Source organism: Mizuhopecten yessoensis, unplaced genomic scaffold (assembly GCF_002113885.1).
Source record: "Mizuhopecten yessoensis strain PY_sf001 unplaced genomic scaffold, ASM211388v2 scaffold1749, whole genome shotgun sequence".
Classification (NCBI taxonomy): domain Eukaryota; kingdom Metazoa; phylum Mollusca; class Bivalvia; order Pectinida; family Pectinidae; genus Mizuhopecten; species Mizuhopecten yessoensis.
In genome coordinates this window covers 568,687-583,180 of record NW_018404202.1, presented here as the reverse complement: position 1 = coordinate 583,180, position 14,494 = coordinate 568,687, and the positions used below count along the sequence as shown (strand labels likewise).

Below are 14,494 nucleotides of genomic sequence, written 5' to 3'. Positions count from 1 at the left end.
CTTTTTTTCTTTTTTTTATAGCTTACACGATAAAACTGAAGTATAACATTGTTGTACAATGTGTAAATTATAAATGGTTCTATAATCGTAGTATTAACAAAGATACTCTAGATCCGAGTTTTGTTTTGTGATATGTTGATGGTACTTGCATCAGCTGGCTTTTTTAAAGGGGAATGTCTTCAAATCTTGGGAAATCCATAGACATGAATACATATATATAATGGTTAATTTGGGTACGTTATTGCAGATGTTCAAATAAACTTAACTACTATAAATGGATTTTAAAGGTTTAATTAGTGAAAAGCTATGAAAGAAAAGGGTGGGATATGTGAGGATAAGGGATCACATCACTTGATAAATGTAACGTATATGTTCACTTTGGTCACGTTACTGTTTTGGTGCTTTATTTTCCCAGATAAAATCGACTTGGTAATATTTGATCACCAGTGATCATTACATCGGGTTAAAGTATGTTTTAGTGATACTGTTAGTAGCATGAGTTTAACCCTGGACCAATAGAACGTGTAACGTATCTGTTGGAATGGTTTTGATTTGTTTGTGTTTTACGTCCTATTAACAGCTATGATGGTGGAGCCTGAGATCCCGGAAAAAACCCACCGACCTGGCAACTGCCCCACGTAGGCCTCGAACCCGCGACCTAGTAGTGGAGGGCCAGTGGTAGCAGACTGTCAGACGCCTTAACCACTTGGACACCGCGCGCGGCCCCTATCGTATGGTAACGTATCTGTTTAGGTTTTGAATGGGAGTAACGATTGAAACAAAGTGACATGTACGCTAGCGTACACACTTTTGGCAGTTTAAGTTAAAGCCGCCTTGACGTTTAATTACGTTAAGTTTTTTTGGGTTTTTTTTTTCAATACAAACGTTTGTTATAAAGTTACTTGTTCAAATTGTGTGAACAGATACGTTACAAGAACAAAGTATATCCTTGTTTTAATGCAACATACCATAATTATCTTTTTCTTCTGAAATATAGATCAAAGTGATAGAAGTTAATCAAATAAGTAAAAATAACATACCATTTCGATTGAAGTTTCTGTAAAAGTTGATTTACATCTCTGGCTGGCAAGGTTACATATACGTTACGCTATGATACTCAACTTTAAAGAGATACAGGCGAGGTAGTATCTGTGTTGTGTTGCACGAGAACGAATGTTTTGTACTGTAGATATGCATTTGTTGATGAAAAAATACTTAAAAACTAAACCCATGAAAAGTGTTCAAAAGTTTGAAGTTCACAGAGTAAAATAAACATTGTTTTTGAATACATTAATTGGTTTTGAATGATTACCATTCGAGACCAAATGCCTTTTTTCATATACGATCAGAAAAACGTGTTAGCATTTGTTGCATAAGGTTTGACCGAGTTCCTCGGGTGATATGTAAAATACGTTACAACACACGGTGGTCAGTCAGCTGTTAAAGCCATTTACCTATATATATAGGTGTGTGGACGCCGGGGTCCAGTTTACCGGACCCTTGTTTTGACGACAAGACGTATTCTTTGTGTAACGGTCAGTCGTTGACTACACGATAAATACTTAGAACGTGATTTTCGCATTAAAGGTCACTCATTAGGTATACCAAACAGTGTCTACTCCTATGAAGTTTTATAACAAACAATGTACAACAAAAACTATTAATAGTACAAGGCTTTTTGTCACTTTGTCGTTTTTATCCATGTGCATGTTTGATATGATACTTCTTACATGTACATAAGTCTGCCCCTTGCAAACTTACACATGTCCAGGTTTTTAATCCGATATACACACAACACGTCTTCCAAATCTTCAGGTCGTACACTAAATCGAGTGTGTTGATCTGACGCTGCGTTGATTCCGAGACCTGATCATTACACCACAGCCAGATCAGTCAATAATTGACGGTAGACTGATGAGTTGGTTCTGTTGAGATTGAAGATGCCGCCCAAACCAGCACCTCCAAAACCAGTGCCGCCCAGACCAGCACGTAAACAGAGAGCACCTCCCCCGGACAGGGACGTTAACAAACTCAATACTCATATTAAGGTATGTAGACATGGATGTTTAGATGTAAGGCTCACTTTTCTATTACAAAAAAGGTATCGATATAAGTGTGTTGACGGGGATGGGGGGGAGGGGGGGGGGACACACTATATAATGTGTAATGGGCGGAGAGGTAACGGGGGAGAGGGACAAAATATATAATGTGTAATGGGCGGAGGGGTAAGGGAGGAGAGGAACACAATATATAATGTGTAGTGTGCGGAAGGGTAACGGGGGAGAGGAACACAATCTATGACGGGTAGTGTGCGGAGGGGTAACGGGGGAGAGGGACACAATATATAATGTGTAGTGTGCGGAGGGGTAACGGAGGAGAGGAACACAATATATAATGTGTAGTCTGCGGAGGGGTAACGGGGGAGAGGAACACAATCTCTAATGTGTAGTGTGCGGAGGGGTAACGGGGGAGAGGACCACAATATATAATGTGTAATGGGCGGAGGGGTAACGGAGGAGAGGAACACAATATATAATGTGTAGTCTGCGGAGGGGTAACGGGGGAGAGGAACACAATCTATGACGGGTAGTGTGCGGAGGGGTAACGGGGGAGAGGACCACAATATATAATGTGTAATGGGCGGAGGGGTAACGGAGGAGAGGAACACAATATATAATGTGTAGTCTGCGGAGGGGTAACGGGGGAGAGGAACACAATATATAATGTGTAGTGGGCGGAGGGGTAACGTGGGAGAGGAACACAATATATAATGTGTAATGGGCGGAGGGGTAAGGGAGGAGAGGAACACAATATATAATGTGTAGTGTGCGGAAGGGTAACGGGGGAGAGGAACACAATCTATAACGTGTAGTGTGCGGAGGGGTAACGGGGGAGAGGGACACAATCTATAATGCGTAGTGTGCGGAGGCGCACCGGCGGAGAGGGACACAATCTATAATGTGTAGTATGCGGAGGGGTAACGGGGGAGAGGAACACAATCTATAACGTGTAGTGTGCGGAGGGGTAACGGGGGAGAGGGACACAATCTATAATGCGTAGTGTGCGGAGGCGCACCGGCGGAGAGGGACACAATCTATAATGTGTAGTATGCGGAGGGGTAACGGGGGAGAGGAACACAATCTCTAATGTGTAGTGTGCGGAGGGGTAACGGGGGAAAGGGACACAATCTATAATGTGTAGTGTGCGGAGAGGTAACGGGGGAGAGGGACACAATCTATAATGTGTATTGTGCGGAGGGGTAACGGGGGAGAGGAACACAATATATAATGTGTAGTGGGCGGAGGGGTAACGTGGGAGAGGAACACAATATATAATGTGTAATGGGCGGAGGGGTAACGGGGAGAGGGACACAATCTATAATGTGTAGTGTGCGGAGGGGTTACGGGGGAGAGGAACACAATCTATAATGTGTAGTGTGCGGAGAGGTAACGGGGGAGAGGGACACAATCTATAATGTGTAGTATGCGGAGGGGTAACGGGGGAGAGGAACACAATATATAATGTGTAGTGTGCGTAGGGGTAACGGAGGAGAGGAACACAATCTATAATGTGTAGTATGCGGAGGGGTAACGGGGGAGAGGAACACAATCTATAATGTGTATTGTGCGGAGGGGTAACGGGGAGAGGAACGCAATATATAATGTGTAGTGTGCGGAGGGGTAACGGAGGAGAGGAACACAATATATAATGTGTAGTGGGCGGAGGGGAAACGGGGGGGAGGAACACAATCTATAATGTGTAATGGGCGGAGGGGGAACGGGGGAGAGGGACACAATATATAATGTGTAATGGGCGGAGGGGAAACGGGGGAGAGGAACACAATATATAATGTGTAATGGGCGGAGGGGAAACGGGGGAGAGGAACACAATATATAATGTGTAATGTGCGGAGGGGTAACGGGGGAGAGGAACACAAGCTATAATGTGTAGTGGGCGGAGGGGTAACGGGGGAGAGGAACACAATATATAATGTGTAATGGGCGGAGGATTAACGGGGGAGAGGGACACAATCTATAATGTGTAGTATGCGGAGGGGTAACGGGGGAGAGGAACACAAGCTATAATGTGTAGTGGGCGGAGGGGTAACGGGGAGAGGAACACACTATATAATGTGTAGTGTGCGGAGGGGTAACGGAGGAGAGGAACACAATATATAATGTGTAGTCTGCGGAGGGGTAACGGGGGAGAGGAACACAATATATAATGTGTAATGTGCGGAGGGGTAACGGGGGAGAGGAACACAATATATAATGTGTAATGGGCGGAGGGGGAACGGGGGAGAGGGACACAATATATAATGTGTAATGGGCGGAGGGGTAACGGGGGAGAGGAACACAATATATAATGTGTAATGTGCGGAGGGGTAACGGGGGAGAGGAACACAATCTATAATGGGTAGTGTGCGGAGGGGTAACGGGGAGAGGGACACAATCTATAATGTGTATTGTGCGGAGGGGTAACGGGGAGAGGAACGCAATATATAATGTGTAGTGTGCGGAGGGGTAACGGAGGAGAGGAACACAATATATAATGTGTAGTGGGCGGAGGGGTAACGGGGGAGAGGAACACAATATATAATGTGTAATGGGCGGAGGATTAACGGGGGAGAGGGACACAATCTATAATGTGTATTGTGCGGAGGGGTAACGGGGAGAGGAACGCAATATATAATGTGTAGTGTGCGGAGGGGTAACGGGGAGAGGGACACAATATATAATGTGTAATGGGCGGAGGATTAACGGGGGAGAGGGACACAATCTATAATGTGTAGTGTGCGGAGGGGTAACGGAGGAGAGGGACACAATCTATTCTTGAAGATGATGGCAAATCACGTTAAAACCTAAATCGCAAAAATATGTTTTTTATTATCTTTTTAGGATAGTAGCCGCTTTCTCCTTAGCTCATTTTGTAGAGCATTCGACTGGCAAACAAAGTCGACCTCAAACGGGAGCATTGGAATAACAATGACCTTTGTTACATTTTAATATGAATAACATATATTACACAATGCAAACAGATCTAACTAAAAATGCGATATCAGATTATTACACAATATACGTAAACATAAGATTTCGTTTTAATTGATTTCATTGTCACACAATGTATTACAAACAGAGGAATTGAAAATGCAACAATAGTGTAGACGTCATACAGGCTAATTACTTATTTTATTTTGTTACAGGTTCGGTACACGGACACGCTTGCAGAGCCCAATGGGACACATAGTCTTGGATGTATATGGGACTTTGCTTCTATCGCTTACGCCTGTTGTCGTGATCTACACTACTGTCTCCTAAGTACATTCCTAGGGGTGTGGATCGCGGGACTCTGGGGCTGCCAGTTCGGATGTGTTGCTTTCGAACATGTGTGGTTCATTTCACCATTTATGAAAATCATCAAAATCACATGTAAAGAAGCTTTTCAAAAGTGTTGTCACATGACGTGTAGGTGCTGCATCTATCCGTGGACTCGCGCGTGCTCCTACTTTTGTGTTGCTTTTAAATCTGACGATGTTGATTATGACGCGATAGACAACCCACCTGTGTATCAGCGAGTAAAACAGGTCCGGATCATACAGGACGAGCCCGTGGAGGTGGTTGTTGTACCTGGAGTCAAAACTGACAATGAACAATTAACAAACATGTTTCTGGGAGACAAAGAAAAGATGCGGAGGTCTGTTAACAGACAGCTCATGCTATAGTAATCGGGGTTTATTTGGGGGTTGGGGTAGCTAGAGACGTATATACTATATGTCTCTGGGGTAGCTGCGATCACGTAGCTTTCTGACGACAAGATTTTTTTTATATATTGCGTCCTACCGGGTATTAATATTAGTACTAGGGTTGAGGTTGCAGGGTTAGTGTATCTTACACGCCCTTAGTCTCATCGACTCGACTTCAGCTTTCAAATGTGTTTTAATTACAAACAGCGATATGTGTGGAATCCCAGTTCACTCTTTCTGTCATGTACTTTAATTTGCTGTATATCGATTTGTGAATTCCGTCCTACATTTGGAGTGGTTCGTTGATGGTGCAGAAAGGTTGACAGTTAACATGGATCATAAGTGCTTTAAACAATCGTTTAGACCCATTATTTATTCATTCATTTATTTGTTTATTTATTCATATTTTTCATCAAACGTTATATCAACGTTGACGCAATGTTAGTACAGTGGTGTAAAATGTTGAGCAAGCGTTGGTCTGAAATAACCTCTAAACGTTTGCCCAACGGTCACATACCCGGTATACTGTCTGATGTTGTCTAATCAACTTTCTACATGTAATACATGCATAGCAAGTACGGAATGTAGGGGCATGTAACTCCTTGATGAATAAACGACCTCGGAATAAATAAATTATCAGATTTATAGTTTTGTCATTTCATTTCGTTGTTGTCATCGGTGTCTTTCTATGATGTTCCAAGTTAATTTTATCCATGGCCTTCCGCTCGCCTCTGTTGTTGGTAAACTAATCGTGTTTGGGTGTTGGCTTGGTTTGTTACGAACGACCTTCTATTACAAAGAAAGTTTATGGTGAGAAGTCTTTTTTGTCATTTTTTTGCCATTTAAAAGTTAATTTTTGTAACAACATTTAAAGTTTACATTTAATCTTGAATTACGACCCACAGATGAATTAACATATAAACAATTACAAAAATCACTTAAAGACAGCTACACGACCAAGAATGTATAATTCTCAAATTAAAGAAAGACAAAAATGTCCCCTGCCCATTTTTACCGGTCATCCAGTATATTCTTCCTCTCGTGGACTGTCTTGTCCTTTATACTGGTGGCTTAAGTCACAGTCCATGAACACGAATTGACGATGCTTATAGCTAATCTGCGTACGGTAAGATCCCCCGACATGACAGTACTTGGCGAAAGTTTTAATTGAAACTTGTCTCGAAATCATCAGTATAATTACAAGATTATATTATTTGACTGACTCTAACAGACTTTGAAATATGTTATTTCTATTATTCATAATTAAAAAACCTATATATTATGTAAGTAGATTTTAATCAAACAGTTACCTACATTTATCATAATATTGTGAAAACTTGGTTACATTTTTTTCAAAACCAATTTTATCTAATAACTAATTTTCAACTTAAATGATTAGTAGAATACTGTCATATTTGTTGGATAACAAACCAATATTGGTATTGCTTTGCTGATATCTCTATCATATCTAACTAATTGTAAAAACGTCACAATTGTTTTGTAGAGTTTTTGCTTGTTTAACAGTCGAAAACATGCATGGTATTTCTTTTCCCTAGAAATGTTGTAAAAACTTAAAATTGGTAAAGAAACGACGTTGCCTCGTTATGACTGATTGCGGTAATAAAAAAATCTTCAGAACTAACATCTCTCGTTCCCTTTATAGGACGTGAAATAGACATACTGTAGGTGTGTCATTAGTATAGTGTAACCATAAACCGGGCCATTACTCAAAAGAGATATTTGTGGCTATCAAGGTTACTAAAAATCTCTTGAACCAAATTTCCACCAGCAGAATTTACCACCTTTTACTTGAAAGATGAGCCTATGACACACACGTATGCGAGTGTACCTATTAAATTTGCCAAAATGAATTATATTTATGTACTCCGCACTATACCGCTGAACACGTTCCGTCGCAGTTTTAGCCTCATAGAGTTATGCTAGGGGTTACTTGTAACAAGGTGGATATTTACAATTTAATAAGGTAGGAGAGGTGCGTAAAATGCCTTGATAGTACAGGTTAGTTTCAAATCAACATTAGTAAAGTATGTATCACGAACCATGCCATTACTCAAAAGAGATAACAGTGGCCATCAAGATTACGACAAACCCCGGGGACTAATAGCATCTATCACTCCTGTGTGATGTAGACAGAGATATCTCAACCAGAGGGTGAGATATATTTTCTTATGTGAAGTCTCGTGCTAAACCTAACCTAAAAAATATCTCATCCCGAGGGTTGAGATATCACTGTCTACATCACACAGGAGTGATAGATTATTTTTCTCCCACATTTTCATACCGTAAAAAATACCTTCACTGCAAAGTTGTATTTTTGACCCCAATATACCGAACTATCATCAATTAAATTCAGCAACAATTCTTCCCTTTTCACCATATTTTCCTACGGGAACACATTCGCCTAGTTAGAACTGTCGGAATGCTGAGCTTACCGTTTTTTGTTGTTGTACATGTGAGTAAAAAGTGATGATGTAATCGGTTTTGCTAAAGAAAGGAAGAAAGAAAGAAACAGATTCTCTCTCTCTCTCTCTCTCTCTCTCTCTCTCTCTCTCTCTCTCTCTCTCTGTGTAATGTGTGTATGTGTGAGTGCAAGTGTGCGCTACTTTTGTACGTCTTTTGTGTAATTGTACATATTGTATGTTTGATATATGTTGAGGAGAGCATCTAGTAGCCTTCGGGCTGTTTGTAATCCTCGTAAAATAAATAAAGAATTAAATTAAAGAAGCGCGTTGTCTGTGACGTAATAGAGCGTGAAGACAGGTTTATCTTTTCCCAACCAAAAACGGGAACGTACCTATGAAGTGTGGGAGAATAAAACATCCACCAGCAGAGTCTACCATCTTGTATCACGAGAAATGAACGTAACTCACGTACATGTGATTGCACCTATAAAGGCCACATATTCCAATGTTATACAAGAGTTAGATGTTACATTAAAAAAATATTTTCTCCCAGTCAGATAAATTAGTCCTTTTTCTATTCTGTGCAACATCGAAATCCATCTTTTTGAAAAGCTAAAAATAAATTATGTTGCCGCAGGGACAGTATATTATACGTCCCTGGTTGCCGCAAGAAATAGTTTTCTCGGTCCCAAAAAAGGGAAAAAATCCCTAATGTTAGATTTTAGTAGTTTCTATAACTAGCTTGATTATACTGAGATATCTGATCGAGTTCGTCTGAAAATAGTTTAATTGAAGCAAACAATCACATGTGAACATCACACTAACTGCATGTTCTCGCCCTGTTCTCACGTACACTAACTGCAACAGAATGACATTCTCGTACGTTTCTCAAATTTATGGAAATAGATGTCCTACTTTAGTTGGTGTTGAGATACTTTTAATTTATATGTATATATATATTTATATAGTACTCGTTGTTATAGAAGATGTTGATATTCAAAGTTTGTCAAAGTATTTTTTTGCATTAGTTTTCTCATCAAAATCGGAGACTGCCTGAACTTGGGAAATTTGTGTAAAATGAAGTTACCAGAAACTACACAGGGAGACCTGTTACATCTTTCCACAGTCCGTTATATATCCATTAAGGGAATAGAGGTTAATCTAAAAAAAAATCTCTATTGATTTGGTCTGATTGAACGAAGCAGGTGCGTGAAGTCAAAGTAAAGGTAGGAGTTATCGCCCTTTGTCTCGCCCTGTTCTCAGACGGTTCGAGAGTTTGTTGTCAACGAGACCAGCAAGATTGTTCCTGTCACTTATCGCAAATATTAGACAATCTTGTCGAACACACTGTCAAAATGGATGAATTCCAGACCGGAGAAGAGGTATTTACTTAGTGTTTGTATTAAGTATGAAATTTAGTCTTTTTCAAATTAACTTTTTTAACAACGAGTCTATTTCAGTCGGTTCGGTTTTGGGACGACCAAAGTGTTGTGGTTATGATCTGACACAGACACGATTTATTTGTGAGGCTGAATACGGTTACTTGTCCCTAGTTTTGAGTTAATAATGCTTTACAGATCTTATGGACCAACTTGAGCTAATGTAGATGCTGACTTGATTAATCAGGTGTTTATAGTAGAAATAGTCACACAGATTGTGGTCAGTCAAATTCTACAGGTTGGCCCTCATCATGGTACTCCAACCATAGTTACATGCCTCGAAACAATGATGGGTTAGAAGATACTACTGTATACACACAATACCCCCTTTAATTTGAGGCAGATATATGTGCTCAAAAATTGTTCCCTATAATCCTCTTACACCCCTAAAATCAACAATTTTATGAGCCTATGAGGTACAATTTTACACCAAAATTCTGATGTCTAATTTTCTTGTGAAAATGGTTTTAACTATCTCCACCGTTAACTATCTCTACTTGTTTGTGACCCATTCCTAGTACCAGTTCTTGCCACAAAACAAATCATGCTAGCAAAAATAGAACTGAGTATTTTCTCAATATAAAGTACAGAAGCAGTGTTGGTCGCTGTAGACGCAACTAATAGTCGGCAAATATGAGTATATGGATGTAGTTATATATAGTGGTTCCCCAACGAGTGATGGTTGGTTATCATGTTTATCTAACTCGAGTTATAGTTAATTTTCAAATTGTATAAAGACACAAAGTTTACTGTGTGTCTTTTACAATTTTAAAATTAACTAACAAGAGTTAGATAAACACGATATTCAACCATCACAAGTTTGGGGTCCTTTTTCTCCCATAACGTTCATATTTGTAAATTGTATCTGGAAAGCCCTTGTTTCCCTGAAAAATACACTATGTCAGCTTCCGATGGGGGGAAACAATTGCCTTGAATCATGACGTCACAAATGGAAGATGACGTCGTATAGCATTGTTACATGACATCATAAGTAAAAAATTGGCTAATTTTAACAAAAAGTTGCACATTTGAATTGAGAATTTCTTACAGTACTACAATGTAGCAACATATTCAGATCTGTGGGCATGTTGTTAAAAAGAAAGTTTTAGTAGAGGTCCAATGAAACTGTTCTGAAATTTTTCAGGATCTATGTAACACTGAAAAACGATGTACCTGGGTAACTATATATATATATATTATAAGTGTAAAAGATGTGCATTGATTAGGTTGCCTTACAAGCATCAGCTGTAGGGAATTTCCCTTTAGCTCAGTGTTAGAGCATTGGGCTGGAGAGCCAAGGGACGCGGGTTCGAGCCCAAGCGACGGAACTATCTTTATCACTATTCCTCGTCATATTACAAACTGGTGCCGTTGACCCTCCCCTTTCCAGGTAGGAGAACCCTTGACGGGGAGTCAAAGAACCTGGGTTGGTGTTTGAAAAAAGGGGGGAATAGTGTAAAAGGTGTGCATTGATTAGGTTGCCTTACAAGCGTCAGCTGTAGGGAATTTCCCTTTAGCTCAGTGGTAGAGCATCAGGTTGGAGAGCCAAGGGTCGTGGGTCCGAGCCCAAGCGACGGCACTATCTTTATCACTTTTCCTCGTCCTATTACATAGATTAGAAGAAAAAAACCACCATAGCCTGCAAACATTTCATGGAAGATAATTAAGATGAAATTGAATAAAACAAAAACAGTAGTGTTCTGACTGTAAAAATGCAACAGATGAGAACTGGGTTAAAACTCTAAACCTTTGATCAATATACTGTTGCTCTTTTGAAAGAGCTACCTGGTCACGCTACAGTTAATCTAAAATGCTGTTAGGAGCTGGTAATTACTGTACATACAAGAACTAGAACTCCCTTAAGTATGTTGTCTGCAATTGGATAGGAATGCTTATCAAGTCATTTGCATCCAGTTAATGTTGGGGTGAATATTCAGCTTAAACTTTCCAAGAGGAATGCCCAAAATATTGGAGTTGATTTCATGGAATTTAAATTGAAGACTAAAATCAAAGTTTTGTCAAATACTTTTTTTTATTTTTTTCAGACTGCCTTTGTAACAGATGAAGTAACAAACATAATCAAAGAGGTAAGTATTGGCTAAGGAAACAAAAATAGGTAGAAAGTTGGTGGTCATTGGAATATAGGAAACATGGAGTACACACATCAGATTACTATCAGACTGTCGGGGCATCAGCAACCCATGCTGAAAAAGGACCCCCCCCCCCCCCACAAACTGCTAGTATCAATCGGCTGATTGATGTATATAGACACTATCATGTGCATCATTGTATCATACATTATCAAGTTTATTTTTAGAGTCAAACTTTCATCTCTATTGGGATAACATGTTTCTCTAAAATCAGTAATTTTTTTGCATCTTTTTAACAAGGGCCTGTGCTTTGTGACTTAGCTTTATCACACAAAAAGTATGAATTTGGGAAATAAAGCGATTTTTACATCGGTTTGGGAAAAATACAGGAGAAATGACCTAGGCTAGTGGAAGGGGCCTTATAGACCTTATAGGTCCCAGAGTCACCCTTATAAATCACTGAAAATAGATAGAACTGCTTTTTCAATACTTTGTTGCTGAAAAACAATAACTTTTTACACATTCCCGCTTTCCTCTACCACCAAAACCTGGCACCTCCTGTCATTTTTATCACCTCCTCTACCTCCAAAACCTGGCACCTCCTGTCATTTTTATCACCCTTGGAGAGTATGGTTTTATTCAGCGATTATTTTTGCTTAGTTTTACTGCCGAATACAGGCTGTTTCCTCCTAGCTAAAAAGTGCCTTACTTTCCCAAAATGACCAATGACTGAGGAATATATTCCCAATTTCAATACAAATAATGCTTTATTTTCCCAATTCATAAAGGAACAGGCTGTTGTAAAATTTAGATAACAAAAACACTGTTATTATGTACAATTGTCAGCATAAAATATAAAAGACTTCCCCACATATCTCTGATCACCACCAGCAAAACTGTTGCCACACCTGTGGACACTTTAAAGTTGTCAATTTTCCAAGAAAATGTGAAAAGTTACTTGCAGATATTTTCAAAATGACACGTAATTGAACTTACATTTGTACTTGTACATAATCAACGGTTTACTCTTGCCGTCTCAGCAAATCAGAATGCCCTGGTTAATTGAAAAAAAGTAATGAGAGGTATCAACTGGAAGAATTTCAAAAACAAATACTTTACCACCAAGGAAAATTGGTTGTTGGCAATACATGTAGTATAAAAGATTAACCTTTGATAATTTGTCTCGGTAAATATGTATTTCAGTTCTAGATCTAGTATTTCAACAAGTTTATGCATATTATATTATTATAATATCAAAACTATGTTTCATTTTGTGTTTAGTCCATTGAGGGTGCAATAGGTGGCAATGCTTATCAGCACAACAAGGTAAACCAGTGGACATCTAATGTAGTGGAGCAGTGTCTCAACCAGCTCACAAAACTAGGAAAGCCATTCAAATATATCGGTAAGTGTACATACTTTGGTGTAAATTGTTGCCATGTGACTTGGTATAATATTGCCGCTCGTTCTTGTTTTCCTTCTTAGGAAATTTCATATGCCTAATTTCTCAGACCGAAAAAAAATCACAGATTTTAGAAATGACTCAACAGCCTGTACATACTTATTATACAAAACAGAAGCTAATCTTCTCAAACGTAGTGGTGCACCCATCACTCTGTTGTAGTACTGGTGCACCCATCACTCCGTTGAAGTACTGGTGCACCCATCACTCCGTTGTAGGGGACACTAGGGTCTCAAATGTACTGGTGCACCCATCACTCCGTTGTAGTACTAGTGCACCCATCACTCCGTTGTAGTACTGGAGCACCCATCACTCCGTTGTAGTACTGGTGCACCCATAACTCCGTTGTAGTACTGGTGCAACCATCACTCTGTTGTAGTACTGGTGCACCCATGACTCTGTTGTAGTACTGGTACACCCATCACTCTGTTGTAGTACTGGTGCACCCATCACTCTGTTGTAGTACTGGTACACCCATCACTCTGTTATAGTACTGGTACACCCATCACTCTGTTGTAGTACTGGTACACCCATCACTCTGTTGGAGTACTGGTACACCCATCTCTCTGTTGTAGTACTGGAGCACCCATCACTCTGCTGTAGTACTGGTGCAACCATCACTCCGTTGTATGGGACACTAGGGTCTCAAATGTACAGCTGCCCCCATCACTCCGTTGTAGTCCTGGTGCACCCATCATTTTGGTGTAGTACTGGTGCAACCATCACTCCGTTGTAGTACTGGTGCACCCATCACTCCGTTGTAGGGGACAATATGGTCTCTAACGTACTGATTCACCCATCACTCCATTGTGGGGACACTAGGGTTTCAATTATAGACGACATATACGTATAGATGAAACCCCTTCATTACTGAGGGTATACCATCACTAGGGAATGTGCCTGGGGTGTCGCAATAGTCAAAAGTAGTATCAAGATATATTGCCATATCAATCAGTGTATTATTAGGGTACTGGCCGTAGGTCGGTGGTTTTTCTCCGGGAACTCCGGCTTTCCTCCACCACCAAAACCTGGCACGTCCTTAAATGACCATAGCTGTTAATAGGACATAAAACACAAACAAACTAAAAGTATTATTACAAATATCATTGCAGTATTTTGTTTTACAATATACATGTAGTAGTATAATAGTCCTTAGTGCTGTTGTGTTCTTTAGGTCGAATCAAAGCTTTATTGTACATCCTTGATAACTTAAGTGTATATTAAGGGAAATACATCCTGCTTAACTTACATTGAAAATAATATGTCATGCTGCATATGTAACTTAATCTGTATCATATTTGACGAAGCCTAAAAAGTCTGTTTCCTGTACCTACCTT

General features: G+C 39.8%; 2 protein-coding genes across 2 annotated transcripts in view; both read left to right on the top strand.

Moving 5' to 3' along the window:
* Positions 1-1,586: 1,586 nt before the first annotated feature.
* On the top strand, positions 1,587-6,455 carry LOC110467511 (caveolin-3-like). Its single transcript, XM_021524726.1, has 2 exons — positions 1,587-2,048; positions 5,204-6,455. The coding sequence occupies exons 1-2, from the start codon at positions 1,941-1,943 to the stop codon at positions 5,720-5,722; spliced, it is 627 nt and encodes a 208-aa protein (XP_021380401.1). The 5' UTR covers positions 1,587-1,940; the 3' UTR covers positions 5,723-6,455.
* Positions 6,456-9,414: 2,959 nt separating this feature from the next.
* Positions 9,415-14,494, top strand: part of LOC110440389 (dynein light chain Tctex-type 1) — an 8,646-nt gene continuing 3,566 nt past the window's right edge. The window contains exons 1-3 of the mRNA XM_021483454.1: positions 9,415-9,548; positions 11,651-11,692; positions 12,977-13,100. Coding sequence (XP_021339129.1) covers positions 9,522-9,548; positions 11,651-11,692; positions 12,977-13,100 — 193 coding nt within the window. The 5' untranslated portion in view covers positions 9,415-9,521. The remainder of the gene's footprint in view (positions 9,549-11,650; positions 11,693-12,976; positions 13,101-14,494) is intronic.

What these genes read in the sequence shown, in the direction of transcription:
- LOC110467511 (XM_021524726.1), top strand. Translation starts at nt 1,941, where the DNA reads ATGCCGCCCAAACCAGCACCTCCAAAACCAGTGCCGCCCAGACCAGCA. An exon ending in AACTCAATACTCATATTAAG is followed by an intron (nt 2,049 to 5,203) that starts GTATGTAGACAT and finishes ATTTTGTTACAG; the next exon opens with GTTCGGTACACGGACACGCT.